This window comes from Pongo pygmaeus, chromosome 10 (genome assembly GCF_028885625.2).
Source record: "Pongo pygmaeus isolate AG05252 chromosome 10, NHGRI_mPonPyg2-v2.0_pri, whole genome shotgun sequence".
NCBI lineage: Eukaryota > Metazoa > Chordata > Mammalia > Primates > Hominidae > Pongo > Pongo pygmaeus.
In genome coordinates this window covers 101,887,402-101,911,250 of record NC_072383.2, presented here as the reverse complement: position 1 = coordinate 101,911,250, position 23,849 = coordinate 101,887,402, and the positions used below count along the sequence as shown (strand labels likewise).

Below are 23,849 nucleotides of genomic sequence, written 5' to 3'. Positions count from 1 at the left end.
ATCACCCAAGTCTACATAATCTGTATTCCTTGACTCCACCTATGTCTGTACCTTCGTAACATTTAGTGTTACTGGAATGTTAACTTTATTTGTGTGATTCTTTGGTTACTACCTCCTGCTTTAGACTCTAATCACCTCTGGGAAAAGTAGTGGCCAACTCGCCATTGTTTTTCTGACATATACTTGTATCCTGGTGATAGATTTTTTGGGGATCTCTCCTTCACGACATCAATCTTAACAGACTGGTTTTAGCAAATATTGGGCAACAGAAAGTCAAAGACCTTGAGGAGCACGACTAAATAAATAAATAAAAAGCACCGAATTGAAAACCAGAAGTATGAAAACAAATCCTGATATTACCTTATTAAGGTTTGATATTTTAAGTAAAATTGTAAGTAAGCTTCAAATCAAATGTCTGGTTTGATATTTAAGTAAAATTGTTCTCTTCCATTGTGAGATCCTCAGGGGTTACCTCTTCTGACCTCCCTGAGTATATCTATTGTACGTATTGTATATTTGTTTCAGTCACAGGTTTCTACAATGATAATTCTACATGCCAAGCAACTCCAAATAAGTGACTTTCAACAAGAAACATTGATTTCTTATTTATGTTCATGGGCCTGTGGGTTGACTATGGCTGCACTGGGCTCAGCTGGGATGGGCTTCAGGCTATGGGAGGTACATCAAAGTCACATGGCAAAAGGTGTAAATGTTTAATTCTATTTCATCCCAATATATCACCATATTTTCAAAATACTTCATCTCTCTCTTTCATCACATGTATCAGAGTTAAAATTTTACATTTATTTGTGTGATTATTTTGTTAATACCTGTGGCTTCCTCTGGACTCTTGAGGATGGGAAGTGTGTTTTGGGCTCACCATTGTTCCTAAAGCACCTGGGACAGTGTTGTGGGCAATATCGGGTACTCAGTGAATGAACAGCCATTGTTTGAAAGAATTAGCTTCTGATCTGCCTAAAAACCATTTCAGGAATGGAAATGTTTCTTTGTAAGAATTATCGAAGTGATACTAAATGCCTTGTTTCTAATGTTTCAGAAATCCCCTTGCTACATTCCCATTGTGAGCAGTGCCACCCTGTGGGATAGAAGCACACCCAGTGCAAAGGTGAGTCAGCGGAATGTTATGTGCAGGGCTGCTCCATAGTGCCGTCCTTTTGGGTTCAGTTGCTTTACACGTAAGCAGATTTGTTCCTTTGTATTTTTGACTTTATAACTAGTAAAGGATTTTTTAAATTTTAAAATAAGAAGAATGTTAAAAGACATTTCCTAGAAAACTTTGGATCTCTGTTTGAGAGTCACGCTACCTCCTTATTCTTTGCACACAGATATGTACACCTAGAAAAACCTGTATCATCCACTGATGTCCAAGAATAGAAATCACAGTGCATTAGGGGTCTTTGCAGTGCCTGTATGTGACCAACATGTAGAAACTAGGGCAATAATTTTATCTTACCATCATCCATAACAATTTACAGCTGAGTTCACTAGGCAAAAAGTTGACCTTTTAGTAGTGTTCCTCTCCTGTACCACCTTCTACAAATTGGTTGCTAACGCTCTTTTTCTTGGTGAGAGCTAAAGTGAATGTTTGTCCTACGATATGCATATGCGTGACCATAAATGACTACGATGTGAACATTGAGATGGTCACCATGGCTGGCAAGTCCAGTTGCCATGGAGCTGTGGTAGCTTTCCAGATTCAGTCCCACCGGAGCTTTGTTTACAAAAGCAGGATTGGGATAAAAGGAACCTTTCAGCCAACACTGAAATTTAAATCCTAAGGGCTTTAATCACCTGCATTTCCTTCCTATTTACCATGAAGGGAATTGCAACTTCCTCTAAAAAGGAACACAGAGCCCAGCAATACTGATGAAATCACAACATCCCAAGCACATGAGGAGGAGATAGTTTTCTCTTCTATGGACTCCGTTTTTCAAAATTCGTGAGCAGGATTGGCTTAAATTACAGCTTGCAGAAAAGTAGCATATGGTGACTGGAAATATGATTCAAGAGTAGAAATCAAAGATGTAGAAAATCACATTTTAAGATTAATGGAAAAGGCCAATAGTAGAAAAGATGAAAAACATGACCTAGTTGAAAACATGATCTGGTTTTCTTACTGTTCTTACTTTGCACTAAAGCAGAGGAATATAGCTAAGTAAGGCACCTGCAATATGCTGTTTCATTAGTTATATGTCCATTTGGACTTCAAGGATCTGTGCAACTGAGGGATTCCATGACTCCCAGAATGGACTGTGTTAGAAAGGAAACAGGCCCCAGCAAAATCCCTTTGTTACTACTATTCCACAACTAGTATGTCAAGGCTCTTAGATGGCAACACTTCATGAAAGGGGACCACAGATCCATTCTCTCATCAAGGAGTAGTGCAGGTGACAATGAGAGTTGGCATTTAGCTCATACCACAGCAAGATGATGCCTCTGGAGCTCACAGACCAGTGCCCCCTGGGTGCCACTCCTTTCCTCTGACAGCTTAAGTTAGGACAGGGAAGTGAGTGCAGTCCTATGTAGATCAAGGCTTGGCATCAGCTAGATCCTCTTTTAAATTGCATCATCCCTTCCTCTCTCTTTCTTCTCTCTCTCTTCCTCTCTGTGTTTTTGTGGCTTTGGAGTAATTATAGAAGTAGGACTAAAAACTTTTAAGATGTATATCTTTAAAATACTTTCATATTATTTGTTTTGTATATAGTATATACTGTATATTGACTGCCATATACTTTATTATATATTATACATGGTATATTATGCACTGTACATCAGATGTTGTATAGCACATATATATGAAACATATATCATATATAACATACTATCATCTATGTCAGATAACCTGTATTGTGTATGTGTGTGTGTCTGCGTGTCTCTCTGTCTGTGTCTGTGTGTATGTATTCCAGTATCATACCTTACATATTGTATTTACTGACCACCTAACAATAGTCAGATACTAAAAGCAACGGTAAAGAAAAAAGTCTTTGCTTTTTAAGAGACTTCAATAGTGAAGAACATAAATAATGGGAAATTATCAGATAAATAATTCAGATAAATAATTCAGGTAGTTCCAGAAAACTGCTTTGTTATGAAAGCTGTAGATTGGTGGTAATGAGGCTGAGGGTCTCTTGGGGTGGGAGGAGGGTGCTGCTTTTGCTAGGGTAGGGTGATCATGGAAGGCCTTTCTTCTTCTTCTTCTTCTTTTTTTTTTTTGAGTTTGCTGGATCATATAGTAATTCCACTTGAACCCGGGAGGTGGAGGTTGCAGTGAGCCAAGATTGCACCATTTCACTCCAGCCTGGGTGACAGAGTGAGACTCTGTTTCAAACAAACAAACAAACAAAACAACAACAACAACAAAAGTAGACTTAATAGTGAGCCTTTAGACTCATTTTCATTAAAATAAAGAAAAATACCGATGACTACTAGTATTACGTCTACTCAAAAATGTCCTCGGGGTTCAAAGCAATAAAATACAGGGAAAAATATATAAGAACTGGGGGGAAAAATATTTAAGAACTGGGGGGAAAAGATAATGTTGATTATCTACCTGGAAATTCTAAAATTACCTCCAAATTATTAAAACATATAAATTACGAAAACCAAAACTATAAATTACTTTGGAATAAATTAAAAAAATCATAAGACATATATGGAAAAATATATAAAACATTATTTAAGGATACAAAAGAGGGTGCCCAAATAAATGGAGAGATAGTATGCATATGAATGAGAAGTCCATCATAGTATTTTTGGTGAAGTTAAAAGAAGACTGATCCTATAAGTTAAATGAAAGATCAAGTTATGATCTTTCAGTTATGAAGAAGAACAAAATATGGGAACTTGTTTTACCAGATATCAAGACTTTCTATAAAGACTTAGTAATTAAACAGCATGCTATTTACTCAAGGGTAGGCCCGTGGAACTGAACAGAATATATAAATCTGGTATACAAAAGAAAGGATATTAGATACTGGTGGGGAAAGGAAGGACTATTCAATAAATGGGGTGGGGACAACTGGCTATGCCTACAGAAAAAAAAGATGATATTATATATCTATTCACACTAAATAGAAAAATAAACTTTGGGAAGATTTAAGAAAACAGTAACTTTTAGAGAAAATACAAAATATATTTTATGACCTGAGGGGTATAAAGGGGTTTCCTAAGGTATAAAAATCATAAACTTTCAAGATATATTGATAAATTTTACTACATTAAAAATTAAAAAGTTTCCTTTACCAAGCTTTATAACAAAAATAAAAGACAAGTTACAAGTTAACAACAAATATTTGGAGAGAAAATACTAACAAGGAATTTATATCTATAATTTACATAGAATTCCCATAAATTTGTAAGAGAAAGATAGTTAACTGGGTAGAAAAATGAGCAAAGGATATGAATTGACAATTCACCAAGAGGAAATCTGAATATCCAATAAAAGTAGAAATAAATGTTTTAGTTTACTAGTGTCAAGGGAAATGCAGATAAAAACTGTAATGAAAGATGATTTCATACTCATAAATTGACACAAATGAAAATGTCAGATGATAAAAAGTGTTGACAAAGGTATAGAGAAATGGAGAGTCTCACATAAGCTGCTGCAGAATCACTTTAGAGAGCATTTTCATCATCTAACACGGTTGTAGAATGCAAACACCTTTTATTTTATTTTTTGATGCAAATATTTGTACATATTTATGGGGTACATATGTGATATTCTGTTTAATGCACTGACTGTATAATGATCAAGTCAGTGTGTTTGGGGTGTCCATCACCTTGAGTACTTATCATTTCTATGTGTTGGGATCATTTCAGGTCCTTTCTTCTGGCTATTTTGAAATATATAATACATTGTTGTTATTGATAGTCACCATACTCTGGTATTGAACATTAAAATGTATTCCTTCTATCTAAATGCATGTTTATACCCATTAGCCAACCTTTCTTTATCCTTGCTCTCACCCTGATATGCTTCCCAGCCTCTAGTATTCATCATTCTGGAATGCAAACAAATTTGACTCAACAATTTCCCCCAAGGTATGAAATTAGAGACTGTGTACTCAATGAAGACACATAGAGCAGTTGTCCCCAACCGTTTTGCCATCAGGAATTGGTTTTGTGGAAGATAATTTTCCATGGACCAGGATGGGTTTGGAGGAGATGGTTTCTGGATGAAACTCTTCCATCTTCGAAGATCATCAGACATTAATTAGATTATCACAAGGAGTGTGCAACCTTGATCCCTCGCATGCACAGTTCACAATAGGGTTCGAGCTCCTGTGATAATCTAGTGCCACCACTGATCTTTCAGGAGGCAGAGATCAGGTGATAATGCTTGCTCCCAGCCTGGCACCCACCTCCTGTTGTGCCACCTGGTGCCTAATGGCCCGGGGCTTGGGAACCCCTGACATAGAGGACTGTTTTCTGATGCATTGATTTGTAATGGAACATTAAAAAGCACATGTTCGTTAACAGGAGAGTAGATAAATATATTGTGGCCTAATTTATGCAGTTGTCTGTTGCAACTAGTTTAAAGGAATAAATTGAAGCTATACAGACCATCAAGGATAAATCTCAATAATCTGATGGTGAATGAAAGTATCAAGTTATAGAATTACTTACATGTTTGGTAAGACAGATACTGTCATTTAGAAGATAAAATTATACACCTTTGCTTTTCCCTCCTAGTTTAGAGCCATTTGAGATGTAGACACACAGATCAACAGATGGTGGTAAAAATATATTCCAGGTCAAAGCTGGATTGAAGAGCTTAGTAATGTTTCCAAAAATATAAACAGATCATATTCTTCTGCTCACAAACTTCCAATGGGCTTCAATTTTACCACAGTAAAATCCAAAGTCTTTATCATGGTTCCAAGACTCTACATAATCCGGACCCCTCTACCCTACTGGCCTCCCCACTTGTATTTTACTCTCCAGGCCCTTCCTCTGCTCAGTCCTCCAAGCACACTTCCCTCCTAGGTCCTTTGCAATTACTGTTTTGTCTACTAACAATGCACCTTCTTTTAGGTCCCGAGCCCCACTTGCCTCAAAACCAGTAGACCTGGTCTGGATGCACTCTCCTAAGCAATTCGCCAACTAATGACCAAGGATCTAAAATAATGGTGTCCAAATTTTAATTGCAAATGTCTAGTAATAATAAAAAATTTAGTGCCTGTATCTCATATACTTATATTTAGACAGATATGTACTACTCCATTCATTAAAATGTTAGAAACTATATTATAATGTATTTATGTTAGTATTAGTCAATTTCTACACTGCTATAAAGATACTACCTGAGACTTGTGAGACTGGATAATTTATAAACAAAAGAGGCTTAATTGATTGACAGTTCTGCATGGCTGGAGAGGCCTCAGGAAACTTACAATCATGGTGAAAGGTGAAGGAGAAGCAAGTACCTCTTCACAAGGTGTCAGGAGGGAGAGTGCAAGGGAAACTGCCACTTTTAAACCATCAGATCTTGTGAGAACTCCCTCACTACCATGAGAACAGCATGGGGGAAAATAACCCCATGATCCAGTCACCTCCCACCATGTCCCTCCCCTGATTACAATTTAAGATGAGATTTGGGTGGGGACACAGAGCCAAACCATATCAACTATTATGTTATAACTATTTGTATAATATAACAAAAGTTATAACATAATAGTTGATATATGTCTATTATATATAGTATATATATTATGTTGTAACTATGTTTTATAAATATTATAACTATGGTATACCATAACAGTATATAAACACTATATAATATATAATGTACATATACATACTATATATATATAGTATATATATATACTATATATATATACACTATATATACTATATATATACTATATATATACACTATATATATAGTATATATATACTATATATATACTATGTATATACTATATATATACTATATATATACTATATATACTATATATATACTATATATATACTATATATATAGTATATATATATTATGTATAATGCATTTGTAGTATATATTATTATGAATAGCATATATATAGTGTATATATATTTTTATGACTATGTTATAACTGGAATAGTATTTTATAACTATTATGTTATAATGTATATGGTATAAAATAGTACTTTATGTCTCATTTATTCAGTGGGATGTCCCATTGAATTTAAACATAAAAGAGATCAATTATAAAAGGTTATCCTTTCATATCTAATCAGATGCTTTCATACTATTTTTAATGAATATGTCAAGAAACATTATACACATTGTAAGAATAATGGGTCTGGGCCAGGTGCAGTGGCTCACACCTGTAATCCCAGCTCTTTGGGAGGCCGAGGTGGGCGGATCACGTGGTCAGGAGATCGAGACCATCCTGCCTAACACAGTGAAACCCCGTCTCTACTAAAAATACAAAAAATTAGCCGGGTGCAGTGGTGGGTGCCTGTAGTCCCAGCTACTCAGGAGGCTGAGGCAGGAGAATGGCGTGAACCTGGGAGGCGGAGCTTGCAGTGAGCTGAGATCGCCCCACTGCACTCCAGCCTGGGCGACAGAATGAGACTCCGTCTCAAAAAAAAGAAAAAAAGAAAGAAAAGAATAATGGGTCCAAAGCCACATTTCTATTAGTGTTCTTACTAAATTTCAAATATTGTGGCCAACTTCTTGAAAATTTATTTGCGATCATCATTCTTCTTACTTTGTAATGTGGCAGAGGAAGATATCATATTAGAAAAAAGGAAGCGTGTTGGCTCAGTCATTTTATTCAATTGATCAGTTCAACAAATATTTATTCAGTACCTGCTGAATGACAGAACGTAAGATCCATGAGGGAATGGCCTAGTCTGTCTTACTTTTTGTTGTATCCTTAGCTCCCATCAGGATGCTGGTACAATGTAGATGTTCACTTGATTTTTATTGAATAAATGAGGGAATAAGTGAGCACTTTGCAGGTACTGGAGGTACTCTGGTGAGCCTCCATTCCTGCTTTTCTATTGCTGTGTTTAGTTGCTGTTCCTGGGATGACCTTGCTTTTGTCTGGAAGCTCCCACCTTTGTACCATATCTCCCACCTGTCTTCCCCTTGTTCTCAGCATGCAGCCCCACACTGGATGGAATTTCTCTGCCACAATTTGGAGTTGGCCTCAGTTATCAGGCCTCTCCTTGGGGAATAGGAGTGGAAAGGGACCCCACCTGTACTTCCCAATGAGCTGCCCACTAAAGCCACCCCTCCAGTGCTTGCTTTCCTGCTGCTCTTCAGGAGCCCTTCTTGATAGAATTGTTGGGAAACAATTGTTAGTATTTGTGGAAAAAATAAATTGCTTTCTGAAAAATATGTTCAATGGTTTAGTGTTTCAAACACATAACCAAATCAGCGATTATAGTTAAACATGTATTTTAAAATTATTAGCATAGTGGAGACACAGGAGAGTTGGTCATAAACAGGTTTGTAACCTTGGACTGCATCTTTTCCACAGCAAGTGTTAAAGTGGACATTTTAAAGAACAAGCCAGAATGCATCCAGGCCATGGGTGACCTGAGGACTCTAAGAAGTCAGGTAAATGTAGGGCAGGACAGACAACCTGTGGCCTAGAAAAGAGCATCATTTTCTCAGCAGGTGTGAGTTAGATTTGTACAGAAAGGCATTTTAAGATGTTTTATAAGAGAGTAATTTGAGAAATAGAGTGTCTTCATCTCAGCATGACATGGCGCAGAACTCATTCTCATTCTCCTCTCTGACTTTAGCAGGGATTAACTCCTGCTGTATTTGAGATGGTCTGGAGATACATTTTATATTCAAGTAACTGCTTCTTTGGTCATTTAAGTATGAGCATGGGAAGATTTTAGAAATGTTTGCTTTTTCTAATATCCAGTATGAACATCTGAAAGAAAAAGCGTCCATTCACTTTGGCAAAACTACCAATAATTGGCCCAGATGATAGCTGGCAAGTCAATATCCTATGGAAATGATATAAGGATGATATCAGCATACCTGGGGAAGGTTCCCCTAGGGATTCCTCTAATTTCCAAGAATTTGCTCTGCCTAGAGTCATAGAGCATAAAGCTAGAAAGAGTTGCTTTTCAGAGGTGAAATCATAGGCACAGAGTTATGAATAAACACCATAGGTTTTGATTTCTAACAGATGTGTATTGTTGTCTGGGTTAAATTAATAAGTATTAGGTGTTTCATTCATTCAATAAATTGTATTAAGTGCAATATATGGTAGGCATTAATTTAGGCATATAGCAGTGAACAAAAAAACCCTGACCTCATGGAGTTTTCATTCCAGTGTGGGAATCAGACAATAAATAGATGGTCCAGATAGTGATAGTGATACTATAGAGAAAAAGCAGGATAACGGAACGGAAGCATGTGTCATTGTTGATATTTGTCATATAAGAGCCTTATTTGCAAGCAACAGAAGCTAGTATATTTGGATGTCTCCTCCAAATCTCATATTGAGATATAATCCCCATTGTTGGAGTTGGGGACTGGTGGAAGGTGTTTGGGTTATGGGGGTGGATCCCTCATGGCTTGGTACTGTTCTTGTGATAGTGCGTTCTTGCGAGATCTGATTGTTGTAAAGTGTGGCACCTCCCCACCCCTACTTTTTCTCCCTCTTGCTCCCACTTCTACCATGTGAGATGCTTGCTCCCTCTTCCCCTTCCATCATGACTGTAAGCTTAGAAGCCCTCACCAGTAGCTGAGCAGATGCTGGTGCCATGCATCCTGTACAGCCTGCAGATCCCCATGAGCCAATTAAACCTCATTTCTTATACATTACCCGGTCTCAGGTATTTCTTTATAGCAATGCAAGAATGGACTAACACAGAAACTGATTCTGGTTGATTGACCAAAAAGGAATTAAATAAAAATAACTTTGGATGCTTTACAAGATCATCAGGAGGAGTAGACAAGAAGGGCCAAGGATGGACTTCCAGGAACAGTGTCCCAAGGGACACTGCACAACTGATCTAATACCTGATACCACCTGCCACCACCTCCACCACTGAGAATGAGATACCACAGCTTGTACTGCTGCCACTTCTGTGGCAGGAACTCAAATTTGCATTTTCTGCTACTGCACAGCTGCCAGAAAGAGAATGAGAAAGAGAATTTCCCGTCCTTTCCTCATGTATTACTAGTTCATGAGTCTGGCTGCTAATGCAAGTGCCTGGACATTGACAGTGCTACTTCACAGATTTGTTTCAAGATTAAGTGAGTTAGAGCTAATAAACAAATTCAGCAAAGTTGCCAAAAAATCAACATACAGAAATCAGTTGTGTGTCTATGCACTAGCAATAAGCAACCTGAAAAGGAAATTAAGAAAAACAATTGTATTTAAAATAGCATCACAAAGAATAAGATGCTTAGGAATAAATTTAACCGAGAAGGCAAAATATTTGTACGTTGAAAACTGTAAAACAGCTGAAAGACATTAAAGATGACCTAAATAAGTGGAAAGATATTCTATGTTCATGGATTGGAAGACTTAACATTAATATGATAGTACTACCCAAAGTGATCTACAAATTTCATGCAATCCCTATCAAAATTCCAATGGAGATTTTTATTTAAATTATTTAGAAATAGAAAAACGTACCTAAAATCCATGTAGAAACTCAAAGGATTCCCAAATAACCAAAACAGTCTTGAAAAAGAACCAATTCAAATGTTCATACTCCTGATTTTAGAACTCACTACAAAATGACACTAATAAAAACAGTGTGGTACTGGCATACAGAGAGGCATATAAACTGATGGAATTGAATAGCGTGCCAAGAAATAAACTTTTACATGTATGGTCAACTGATTTTCAACAAAAATGCCAAGATCATTCAATGGAGCAAGGAGTTTTTTCAACAAATTGTTGTGGCAAAACTAGATATTCACATGCAAAAGGATGAAATTGAGCACACACCTTACACCATATTTAAAAATTAACTCAATATAGATCAAAGACAGACATGTAAGAGCTGAAGCTATAAAACTCAGAAGAAAACATAAGGCAAAATATTCATGACCTTAGATTTGGTAATGGTTTCTTAAATATGACACAAAAGCATAGGAAAAAAAAGAAAATATAGATAAATTGGACCTCATCAAAATTAAATTTTTTTGTATATCAAAGGCCACTATCAAGAGAGTGATTAGACAACCCACGGAAATGGGAGAAAATAGTTGTAAATCATATATACACACACACACACACATCATATATACTATTATATATATAATTATATATGATTAGTATATATTATATATGGTTCATATCCAGAATATATGAAGAATTAAAAGTCATCATCACCAACAAAAGACCAACCCAATTAAAAAATGGGCAAAGGACTTGAATAGAAATATTCAACACCATTAGAGAAATGTAAATCAAAACCACGATGAGGTATCACTTTATACCCAGCATAATGGTTGTTATTTAAAAAATGAAAAATGATATGTTTTGGCAAAAATGTGCAGAAATTGAAACTCATGCATTGCTGGTAGGAATGTAAAATGGTATAGCCATTGTTAATACAGTTTGGTGGTTCCACAGAAAGTGAAACATAGAATTACCATATGACTCAGCAATTTTATTCCTAAATAATCAAAAACAGAGAAATGGATACTTGTATACAAGTGTTCACAGCAGCATTATTCACAATGGCTAAAAACAAAAACCCAGTGCCATCAATAGGTGAATGGATAAATATATATATATAAAACGGAATATGATTCAATCATAAAAAGGAATGGAGTTTGATACAATGTGGATGAACCATGGAAATATTATGCCAAGTGAAATAAACCAGACACAAAAGAGCAAATATTGTGTACTTCCACTAATATGCAGTGTGATGGTTAATTTTGTGCCAACTTGATTGGGCCAAGGGATATCCAGATAGCTGGTTAAACATTGTTTCTGGATGTGTCAGTGAGAACATTTTTAAAAGAGATTAGCATTAGCTGTTCTTTGCTCAGCAGACTGAATAAAAATCATCTGTCCTCATCAATGGGGGTGGGCATCATCTAAATTGTTTATTGTATGAGCCTACATAGAACAAATGAGTGGAAAAAAGATGAATTTTCGCTCTGCTTGAACTAAGACGTCATCTCTTGCCCTTGAACATTGGCTTGAGGCTTTGTTTCTCAAGGCCTTGAGCCTGTTTCTCAAGGCTTTGGACCTGGACTGGGAGTTACACTAGTGGTTCGCTTGATTTTCAAACCTCTGGGTTTGAACTGAAACTATACCACTGGCTTTCCTGGGCCTCCAGCTTGTAGACAGCAGATCAAGGGACTTCTTATACTAAATCTGTTTCTACTTATCTATATATATCCTATCGGTTCTGTTTCTCTGGGGAACCCTGATTACCACATGTAGTATTTGAATTGTCAAATTCATAAAGAGAGGAAGTAGAATAGAGGTTACCAGGGGCTGGGGAGAAAGTAATAATTGGGAGTTATAGATTAATGGATGCAGAGTTTCTGTTTGGGATGATGAAAAGTTCTGGAAAAAGTGATGATGATTATTGAGCATTGTGTATGTACTTAATGTCTGTTAATTATACACTCAGAAATAGTTAATGCAGTAAATTGTATGCTCTGTATATTATACCATAATTAAAAATAAAGATTAAACGAGGTAAAACTTAGAACTTTGCCTGGAACATAGTTAAATGCTGTATAAGTGGTAGCTATTATTATTTTGTGCCAGATACTGGGGATGCAGCCATGACTAAGGGAGCAGGGAGGAAAGACAGATCTCTTATATCACATACAGAGGAATAAAAATCAGACAGTAGAACCTTCAGCAGCAATGATGGAGGCTGGCGACAGTGGAATAACATCATTAACGTAATGGGAGTTACAACAATCTAGTGTTGTGTACCTAGCAAAATGATCTTACAAGAATAGAAGTGAAATTAAGATATTCTAAGATAAGCAAAAACTGAGAGATTTCTCCACCAACAGACCATGGTGAAAGGAGTTTCTAAAGATTGTGTTTCAGGAAAGAGCACAATGGCCCCAGAGAGATCTAAGGTACAAGGCGATATGAAAACAGAGAAAAGTGGGAGAGTCACTGACACAACGCATGCTGCCCAGCTGCGTCAGACTGAGCCTCATGACTTCTCTGGGCTCTATACCTTCATGGACAATGGATGCACTGAGGAGCCCCCTGCCCCTGTGACCTTCTACCCTGAGTAGAACGTTTTCTGTGGTCAAAACTGATTGCGTAGCTTGTTGAATGAATATCAAATACTGGGAAGAAGGAAGAGGAACATACAGTGGAATTTTTACATTTTTCTTTCATTGAAAGGGAAGGATAGAACTGGTTAACAAGTCCTTGGACAATCAAGGTAACAGAATTCAGAAGAAAGACATCAAATGCTTCCAGAACCACAATAAGAGACATGTAGAAAAGAGAATATAAAGCAGCAATTCACCTGAAATTTGACTTCTAGAAGGAAAAGACTCATTTATTCCTCCTTTCCTTTGGACTCCCTCCTCAGAGGAGAACAGATCCTGAGAAGATACATCTCACGATGGAAAACAGAGTCATTGTGGATCTGACTCTTTAATGATATTTTGCATACAGTCAAATTCCACTTTCTACTCCTAAATACAGAAAGAAATGGGAATCTGTAGCAGTCTTCTCAGTCCTGTTTCTTAAATCCCCCACCCCCAACCCATTCCCCATATTGTTTTGTACAGTTCAAGGCTATGGCCCCTCTGGCGTCATCTTCCTCCCTTACCAGTTTGTCTCAAGAGCCCCCATTTCCTGCTTTAGTAAGAGGGATTTGGGGATGATGGAACATTTCCCCTGGCATGGGTCAGGTTTCCAGATTGAGTTGCCAAGCACAACTGTCATCTGTCTCAATTTGGACCATGGGCTAAACTCAGCCCTAGGGGCTGGAAAGTAAGCACAGCCCATACCCAAGCTTGCTTATGTGGAGCCTGGGCCACCAGTCTTCCCAGAATCTTTGGTCCCAACCAAGGCCACCCCTGGCTGCCTGCATGACCCTATTCTATTCTGGCCTGAGAAGGAGGAGGAGGTGGAGGAGGCAGAGCAGGGAGAACACTGCAGGTTTTGACCAAGACTAGAAAACCATGCATGTGTCTTATTAAAATCTAGGAGGTTCTCTGGGCCAGAGAGAATACAATAATCATTCATGTTGTGTCTCTTCATTTCCATTTGGAGTTTAGGGAGACCTTCATCAATATAAGGCAAAAGCAGTAGAGTAGAAAAGGTAGTATGTCCTTTTATTCTGAGTGTGTGAAATATTTCAGGCATCTAAAAGTCTAGAGAAAACTATAACAAACTATAACAAACCCATCATTCATCTTAAGAATAAACATTTTGCAAATACAAATGCAGCAGAATCCCATTTTCAAGGAGAGAAAGAAGAGGTTGGGGAAGAGGGAGAGAGAAAGAGAGTGTACTTGACAAGCACCCCAGTTTCCCCACTGCTTAACAGCAGCATGGGGCAGGGGATCCAGAATTCCCCGTATGATGCCGAGTGGGGTGTAGGAATGCTATAGGAGCCGGGCCCAGGAGTAGCCTGGGGTTTAGGCACTGACCCCACCCATCCGGAGGTCTGTTGGGACCCGTTACATCAGCTATGGAGAAAACAGGGAGAGAGATCAAAGCAGAAAGGCCAGATAGGAAGAGACTCTCCAGAGGCCAGGAATGGCCCAGCAGATGGCACTCAGAGTTATCATCCCCCCTTCTCTGGCACCAAGGAAAAATTTTTCTCCTGCAAAGCTCCATGCTGGAGGGGCAGAGTAGGGCGCACACTTGAGAGTGGAGGGCACTCTGAAAATGACTTTAGTATTTGAAATAATTGGTTTTAAATTCTGAATTGGCTGAGCAATTACCTAAAAAGAGGTTATTTTAAACCTTGTAAGTTATCTTGCAGTGTTAAGTTAAATTGTTTACTGCAAGTTGAGTTGGATTAAGAAAGTAACATTAAATGTGTTAAAAAAGAAAAAAAAGAGAGGAAAGGGAAGGGAATATCAGTTAGAAAAGTGAGAGGAACATCTCAGGACTTCGAAAAGGTATGATGGCAGAGCGCAGTCTTGTTTTCATTCATCTGTTCATTTGACAAACATTTTTCGAGTACCTATGACATACTAGGTATTGTTCTGGGTATTAGAGATAGACAGTGAGCAAGACGAAAGATAGGTTTCCAGTATTAGAGCTTACATTCTAGTAGGGAGAGACCAGGCCACTGCTAGGATATATGGAGCCTCTGTTCAAATGTACAATGGGTGGAAGAGGACACTTTCTCCTGTATGATGCAACCGCCATCCCTGGTTGACAAGAGGGATGCTGGCTTGAGGCCAACCCACTCCTCTTCCCCTTGGCAAGGCTTGCACTGAACAATCACATATAGAGGTTCTGGACAAGACAGATAATACACAAAATGAATAAATAAAATAAATGGCAGTTCGGTGGTTGTAAAGAACACAAGGGGAGTAAGCGTGAGCGTGTCTGTGCATGTGTGCATGAGGGTGTGTGTGTAGGGTGGTGACTTTTAAAATATGGTGGTCACTGGAAGCTAATAATAATATTTAGCAAAGAGGTGAAGGGGATGAAGGATTAAGTCATGAAGATATTTGGAGGAAGTGTGTCCAGGGAAAGGGAACAGCAATTGCAAAGATCTTGAGGCAATAGCAAGCCTGGGATATTGAAGGAACAGTAAAGGGGCTGGACTAGAGCAAGTGAAGGGAATATAGTAGGTGATAGGTACATGGGTACATCCATATTTACTTAGGACAATTCAGGTTTATACCTGAAGTTCCAGAATAATAATTACTAGGCTCCCCTTTCACACTAAAAAAATGTTCGCAAATGGTCAAAGCGGTTCTAGATCCTGTTCAGCCTGGTAGGAAGCCACTGGGGATTTGAATGGTATGTGGAGCCGTGGGAGGGCTGTGAACTGCGAGCTGCAGGATGTGACTTTGGTTTAACAGGACTGTCCATGCTAATTTCTTGGAGGTGGAGGAAGAGCTAGCGGTTAGGGATTTTTCCCAAGAGATTGGGGTTCAGGTGCATGGGCAGCCTGTCTGGTCCTCAGGATGCCCCCCCAGGTCTAGCACCTGGAGTCTCGGTCAACAGTCCAACATGCATATGAGTGTTCAACCACTTCAAAGCTAGCTGCACCAAAAGCAACTGGGGAAAGCGAGTGCAATTGCAGTTTGCTTTGAGTCTTTAGAGCAATCCTGTGTTGCAAGAGCAGTTGCTGTATTTTGGATCATGCTAACTCTCTGTAGCATAAACTTTTTTGTGATAAACTCTATGCCTGATATCAAAAGATTACATTAAAAATTATTTCAGGAAGACTGCAAGTGGCAGAGGACTTTGAGCACTTAACCAGAGTCATTCGTTTCCCCATGGTGGATGTGACATTGATCAGATGAGTTTTAGGACTTAGCGTTTTGGGAGAGCAGAGATAAGTCCATGTTATTCAGCTGGAGATAACTGGGAATCAGAGCAAGAAGGGTACTGATAAGGCCAGTTCAGTTCTGGAGTAGAGGTTGGAACTGCCACCGAGCTCTTAACTGTATTCTACATCACCTACAAATGTGATGCTGAGGCTGCTGGTACCTGCTTTGAGGTGGCTACTGCTTGAGTGTGTGACAAACACAAGCAGAATAATTGGTTAAGGATAGTGATTATGCAGAGAGACCCTAGGATCAGACAGCCTGAGTTCAAATCCTGGCCTTGCCAATTTATGTCCTGGGATTTTGTGAGAAATGTCTTATCTTTCTGCGACTCAGCTTTCTCATCTGCATATATGGTAATAATAGCACTAACCTAATATGGTTGTTGTGGGAATCAAGTGAGTTAGATGTAAAATGCCTAGAACTGTACTGCCAGGCATGCTAGCTGTTACTATTATTTCCTTTGACCAATGTTGTTTATATTTGTGTCTCTTTTTAATGAAGCTGAGCCTTTTTGATCACAGTGATCAGCATGCTATAGTCTTTCTGGTTTGGGAAGTAGGTGAATAGTTTCCTTTGAGGTTCTCTTTATATCCATCACCAAACGTTGATTTTAAGCAAAATGTGAGGGTGGCTTCCATGGCAAGTTTAGCCTTTGTCTCAAGTTACCATTCTCCTTACAAGTAGGAAAAAAATCAAAATTAAACTTGGGTCAAATTTCAAAGTAAAACTTTTATTTTTAAGGTTTAAATCTGATTAGGCAAGTGAAATTTAGAATTGTGGTAAACAAAAATGGATCATTCTCAGAAAAATAAGGTGAGATTCTCCAATAAAGAAGAGGATATCATTGCAATTTATTACCATTTAAAAACTTTATTGAGTATTATATGGATGTATTTGTGAACCCTGTTTTACCTGAGAAGCTTTCACATGCTACTAATGGGTTACTTTTAACACAAGAATAAGTACATCTCAAGGAAGACCATATCTGGATCCATTACTCATCATAAGTATAATTATTGTTTAACAATATTATGAAGGGCTGGTGATGAGATGCAGGTGTTTAAACATGCAGTGCCAATAGATTTGACACGGTATTCAGTTCCAGGCGTATACATTTTTAAAGATTTCTATTCACCAAGGGGACAATAAAACCCCACACAATGGTAAGTATGTTTGCTAAAAACATGAAGTGACTGGTTAATTTTTAGTTTTTAGATTTTAAAATGGGATATTTCTTTTTTCAGCAACAGTGTTTCTTAACTTACTAGTCTATACACTATATTTTAGGGTAAAAAAATGAAACGTGGATGTATTGACCAAGTCCACCAATTTGGGGGTTTCAAATCATCTCTGGGTTTTGGGACAAACTGCATGCAGTTCAATTTCAGACTGAGCAAATAAAATACAAAGTGGAGGCTTTGATGAGCATTTTTACCTGAAATTATTGGTACTTAGGAAAGACGTACCCCCACCCTCTAGCTTCCCAGATGAGAAGACTGAGGCTACAGAAGACCATGATTTGCATGATTTGCTCAAGAAAATTCGGCTGGTGGTTCAGACACTTTAGACACGAACCTAGATCTCCTAATTTTTATGTCTGAACTCTTCCCAGTGTGTTACATGGCCTCCTGTTAACCCTGAGGCTCTAATTGTTTGAATTCTTGATTCACTATATCCAGTCAATAGACATCTTTGAATACCTATTGTATGCTAGGTTCTGTGCGTGTTCTAGCTCTGGGATAACTGTGTACTTCCTTGACTTGTTTGGATGTAACTATTCTGCTCTTTAGTCTCTGATTGGTTCATGCTTTCTTTGATGTATGCATGTTAATGTTTTGATGTTTGTGTCCTGTCTTGAATGGTTAGCCCTTAGTCAAGAAGGAGTAGGAGAAAACACCATTTACTTAATACTGCTGTGTATTTTACATGTGTTACTTTTATAAAAAGATTATGAAGCTGGTACTTCACCCTAGACAAAGATAAGCTAAATCACTTGATAAATCACTTAAATATCTTTTAAGTGACAGTGTGGTAGATTGGTTCACCCACCGCTTAATATAGTGCCTGGTATACAAACCACTTGAATTGTGTTGAATGAATGCTGGGCTTCAAACTCAGACGTAGGTGACTCCAGTGTTCTTTTCACCATATTTAGTTGCCTTTTTGTTTCTCCTAGGGTCAGGAGCACCCCTCACTTTTTTTTTTGAATGTCGCCTAGCATGTAAGCAGTCATTTAATAAATACCTTTTGCTTATGATGACATATAAATTCCTCAGTGCTTACATAGCTGCTATTACAGTTTTTTTAAGAAGAAATTATGTACCTGTAAAATTAATTTTTGAGGTTGTCATTGGAAGATCAAGACAAATAACAACACTTTGAATAGTGCTATGAATACCATTCAAAACGCTGGAGTCATGAAAATCTACCTACTACATCACTGTAACCACTGCTCTGGGTTTGAGACAGTTCTTTGTGCCCTGTGGCTCTCACACACTTCGGGTGATTTTCCTTGTCTATGATATGATGACAGCACCTAGGCTCTGCTTATTTAAACAATTTACATGGATGGGTGATTTTAGCCCAATCATGATAGCTTACATTGCTCTGGACTAGGCATCTTATTGGTATTATCTCATTTTAGTCCTTTCAACCGTTTTTCAAAATACTTTGTTATTTTATAGGCGAGGAAAGTTGAATTCAAGAGTGGTTAAGTATAGGCGAACTTCTGTAATGCAGGCTGATCTGCTATGTCATTTATGTTGGCTGTGGTTTATTGCCATACTCCCAGTTATTTGCTTACTTATTCATTGATTTTCAAAAATGTGTATTAGTTGTTATTATATGATGGTGAGCCAGAGAAACACAAATCAATTTTTGCCAAGAGTGCATTTATACTCTCTCACATGTAAAGAGATACATGTACAAGGTTTATTCATTGCAGCATTCTTTATGATAGTAATAAACCAGAAGCAACCTATGTACTTAACAGCTGGGGATTGTTTCAATGCATTCTTAATATTATAGAATACTCTTTCCTTTTAAAAAGAATGAGGCCAGGCGCAGTGGCTCATGCCTGTAATCCCAGCACTTTGGGAGGACAAAACAAGTGGATCACCTGAGGTCAGGAGTTGGAGACCAGCCTGACCAACATGGTGAAACCCTGTCTCTACTAAAAATACAAAACAATTAGCCAAGCATGGTGGCAGGCACCTGTAATCTCAGCTACTCGAGTGGCTGAGGCAAGAGAATTGCAATGAGCCAAGATTGCACCAATGCACTCCAGCCTGGGCAACAGACAAGACTCCATCTCAAAAAAAAAAGAATGAGTCAGAACACTATATCCTGAAGAGCAAATTTATACATATAAGAAACATGGCACAGGCAGTAAGTATCGTATTGTGACAAGGACGATGTACAGGTGCATATTCCTGATCTTGACCTCTTCTGATCTTGACTGGTCTTTGAAGAGCAAAGTGCCTTTGCTGCTTGGGCCAGCCATGTCAGGTTGGTTTGTTGGGTTAATCAGTGATGGGTATAGAGAAGAAGTGAAAGAACTCTAGAAAGGTTAGTGATTTTGGAGTGAACTGAAGTGACTAAGGAAAAAGATAGACATATAGGAAAGGTAGGAGGAAACAGGGGAAAGACTAGCACTAGAATGGGTTGAATTTTGAAGAGACAGCTTTTTGGGATAGAAGAGAAAGAAAGTTAGGAAGAAGCAGGGGAATGAGTAACTGTCCTTTGGCAAGTTTAGCCACCTGCTCTCAGCTATAATTTCTGCACCTGTGAAATAGGCACTGTGCTCTTTATTTCATGGTATTGTAGCAAGCATTTGGTGAGTTGATTTAAACATCTAGCTCAGTGCCATGGAGACTTACGTCTATTTCTACTATATTTGGTCTTCTTCTTTAGTAGATCTCATTAGGGTCAAAGCAAAAGCATATGGGCTAAGGCCAGGGGTTTTGGGGCAGGAAATACACTGCTCATCTGCTCCACTTTTTTCTGCTTTGTGTCTGCTACTGACTTGACTCTAGTCTTCTGCTACTATTGCCTTAGCATCTTTATAAACATAATCTCCATAAATCTCCAAAGTCCTAATAATCTAACATGGTTCTACAATGCTGACATGGACATTTTGTTACTAAAATATAAAAGCAATCAGAAGTAGATGAAATCAGCCATAGAAATTGTGAAGCACAATTTTCTGTTCTAGTCATTTGGCCAAAGTAGAAAGAGAATTACTAATTTTTCATGAGGATAGAAAATAGAAACAAAAAAAAGCCATGATTCTATCTTTTACTTTGCTAGTACAATAACCGATGGATTGGTGGCATCTGCTACTCACAGTTCTCAATTGTATATATTTAGTGGTGATTCTGTCAGGCTACTCTAAATTCTCTAAAATTCTCTATGAATATTGTCATTTAATTGTCATAACTATCCAGTCAAGTAGAGACTATTATTATTTTCACTGTACAGATGAGGAGACTGAGGCAGAGAAAGATAAAGCAATTTTTTTTTTTTTTTTTGAGATGGAGTCTCACTCTGTTGCCCAGGTTGGAGTGCAGTGGCGCGATCTTGGCTCACTGCAAGATCCGCCTCCCGGGTTCATGCCATTCTCCTGCCTCAGCCTCCAGAGTAGCTGGGACTAAAAGCACCCACCACCACGCCCGGCTAATTTTTTGTATTTTTAGTAGAGATGGGGTTTCACCGTGTTAGCCAGGATGGTCTCGATCTCCTGACCTCACGATTCGCCCACCTCGGCCTCCCAAAGTGCTGGGATTACAGGCGTGAGCCACCGCACCCAGCCCAAGATAAAGCAATTTGCTCAAGTGCCAGATCCAGGATCCAATCTGGGCAGTCTAGCTCCAACGTTTGTGGTTTGGTTCACTGCACACATTGCTTCTGAGTGCTGATAAGTACACCTACTTATTATTGTTGTTGTTGTTGTCATCATCCACAATGTTTTCCCCTTTCTTTTCCCTCCCTCAAATAAACCTCAGCTACAAGTAAGAGCCCAAGAGAAGAGTACGGAAAGGTGGGAAGTGTGCTAGTTACTGATTCTAAGAGCTTTGCTTGGGACGCCTTCACCCTGTGCTTGCATCCTTTGACAATTGCATTTTCCTGTCAATGTGCTCAGCTCTATAGAACATTCCATACTTCTCTAAGATCTTTTGGATTTTCCATACTGTCTCAAGAACCATGAGAAGTAGGAAGGGAAGGGAACATTGTTCCTGTCTGACTAGTGTTCAGTTTAGTGATTTGCTCAAGGTTAGGGAGTTGTTAGTGCCTGAGCCAGCAGTGTAACTACTCTGACGAGTCCTAATACATTTCCTTTTGCTTCAGGATGGTGTCAGAATGAGTATTGCTGTAATACAAGCAGCTTGAGACAATCACACAGAATAAGTTTTCTGAGAACCCAGAGGGGGAAAATTATTTGTGCTAGAGGTTAGAAGTTTGAGAGATAGAACCAACTCAAATTACGAGGATGAATAAAATCAGGTACCCTATATATACAATTTGGAGTGATGGGAGCCAGATGGACAAGTTATTTAACCACTCTGTCACTCAGTTTCCACATCTGTAGGATGGGGATAATAAAGTACTGATTTCTTAAGGTTATTGTGAGGATTTGGTGAATTAAAAATGTCTAAAGTGTTTAGAACAATGCCTGGTCTGTAGCAGGTACTCAATAACATGTTAGTTGCTGTTAGTTTATAATAAGCAAGAAAATAAAATATGCTTTTAAATAAAAAATATACTTAAGGACAATAATGCTATTTTTCTCTTTCAAAAGCAGTTGCTTCTTTATGGTTTGGAGAATCTCAGCCAACTTACCTTGCAAATTTTACAACTTGATTTTATTCATCCTCATAATTAGATTTGGTTTTATACAACAAAGTTCTAATTCCTCGTTTAAATAATTTCCCCACTCTGGGCTTCCAGCATTTATTCTTTATGATACTTACCGACATTACTTGTATTCAGCAATGAGCACTCTGACACCATCCTGCTTTTGCCAAGAAGTGCTTTTCAAATTTCAGGTTTTTCCTGCAGCATAAGATCGAGAAATAACAGTTTACAAAAAAAAAATCTCACTACAGAAGCTTAACATCTGTTTATGCAGTGACCTCAATAGATAACTTTGAGTCCCCTTTAGTAAATTTTCTATGAAAATTCTGGCTGGTCTACTTCTTATTTGTTAGAAATAAATTTCACTGGAGGAAGTTAGGCCAAAAACCTTGCCAGCATATTTAACTTCTTGTCCTTTAAGAAATTATACTTTGATTTTAGAGGTTCAACTTTACTAGATAATGAAATTATCATGGTGGAACAAGCCATAGAAATAATAAATACAGTAATTCTTCTTTGCCTATTGTGTGCTTTTGCTATTCATAAATTTTAGGGCCTTAGATATTAGATACACTTACGTAAGGCCTCACTAATGGTAATTATCTTTTGGCCAAAGAAAAAGCCCAAACGAATGCTAAGCTGCATTATCGCTTGGCTTCTGACATGAGCTGATAATCAGATTTTCTTGCTTAAATCCATGGTGCTCGAACAATGCTACCCACTGTCTGTGCTTCCCGATATTACCCTTAATTAGAAAGAACAGAAACACAAATCTGAATTATTTCAAAATCTGGTTTCCATGGTCAGTGGTTTGAAGGGCTTAACTTTATTATAAATAAACCTGGCTTTATTGGCTAATGAAATCTGAAATGCGAAGCCTGGGATGGAAGGGAGGGTAGTACTCTGATGTTTACACATCCAAATATCCAGTGTGGGCAAAGTGTATTGTAATAAATCATTGGATAATTGAATTATGATTCCTTTGTCCAAGCATGATCCAAACCCCATCACTACAGAGAACCTGGAAGGAACTTGATTTTATGTTTTCTTGAGAAGCAACATCTTTAGGTCTAGTAATATATCTATCAATAGCTGTCAAGGAGATGTTGATCTATTTTATATTTCCTCCAAAGTTAGTATTTTTTTTTTCCTTTGACACCTTAGGGCACATAGTTAGAAGCATGTGATGGTCTGGCCTTGTATCCATATGCACCTTCAATGTATCGTTCTCAAATATTCACACTGAGCTCTTTTTGCAGCATAGAATAATGTGTGGGCTGGTGTCTGAGGGAGGCAGATAATGAGATGGGACATCAGTTGTATTTTTATTTATGCTCTTGTAAAAAGAAAGCTAACATTAGGTGAGGATGCCTGTTCCCATTTGGGTGGATAATTAATAACTAAGTGGAGATAGTAACTTTGTGCTTTCCCTGGAAAACAACTTCAGAAAGCTGATTTATAGAACCATGATCACATATAAAACCTCAGATGATATTGAGAATTGTGATTTTTGTCTATATTTATATCTATATATCTA

General features: G+C 38.0%; 1 protein-coding gene across 4 annotated transcripts in view; it reads left to right on the top strand.

Annotated features, from left to right (window-relative positions):
• The window catches only part of C10H12orf42 (chromosome 10 C12orf42 homolog), a 187,561-nt gene that overhangs the window by 88,607 nt on the left and 75,105 nt on the right, over nt 1-23,849 (top strand). For all 4 annotated transcript variants that reach the window (XM_054445701.1, XM_054445702.1, XM_054445700.1 and 1 more), the window contains one exon: nt 1,058-1,126. In XM_054445701.1, coding sequence (XP_054301676.1) covers nt 1,058-1,126 — 69 coding nt within the window. The remainder of the gene's footprint in view (nt 1-1,057; nt 1,127-23,849) is intronic.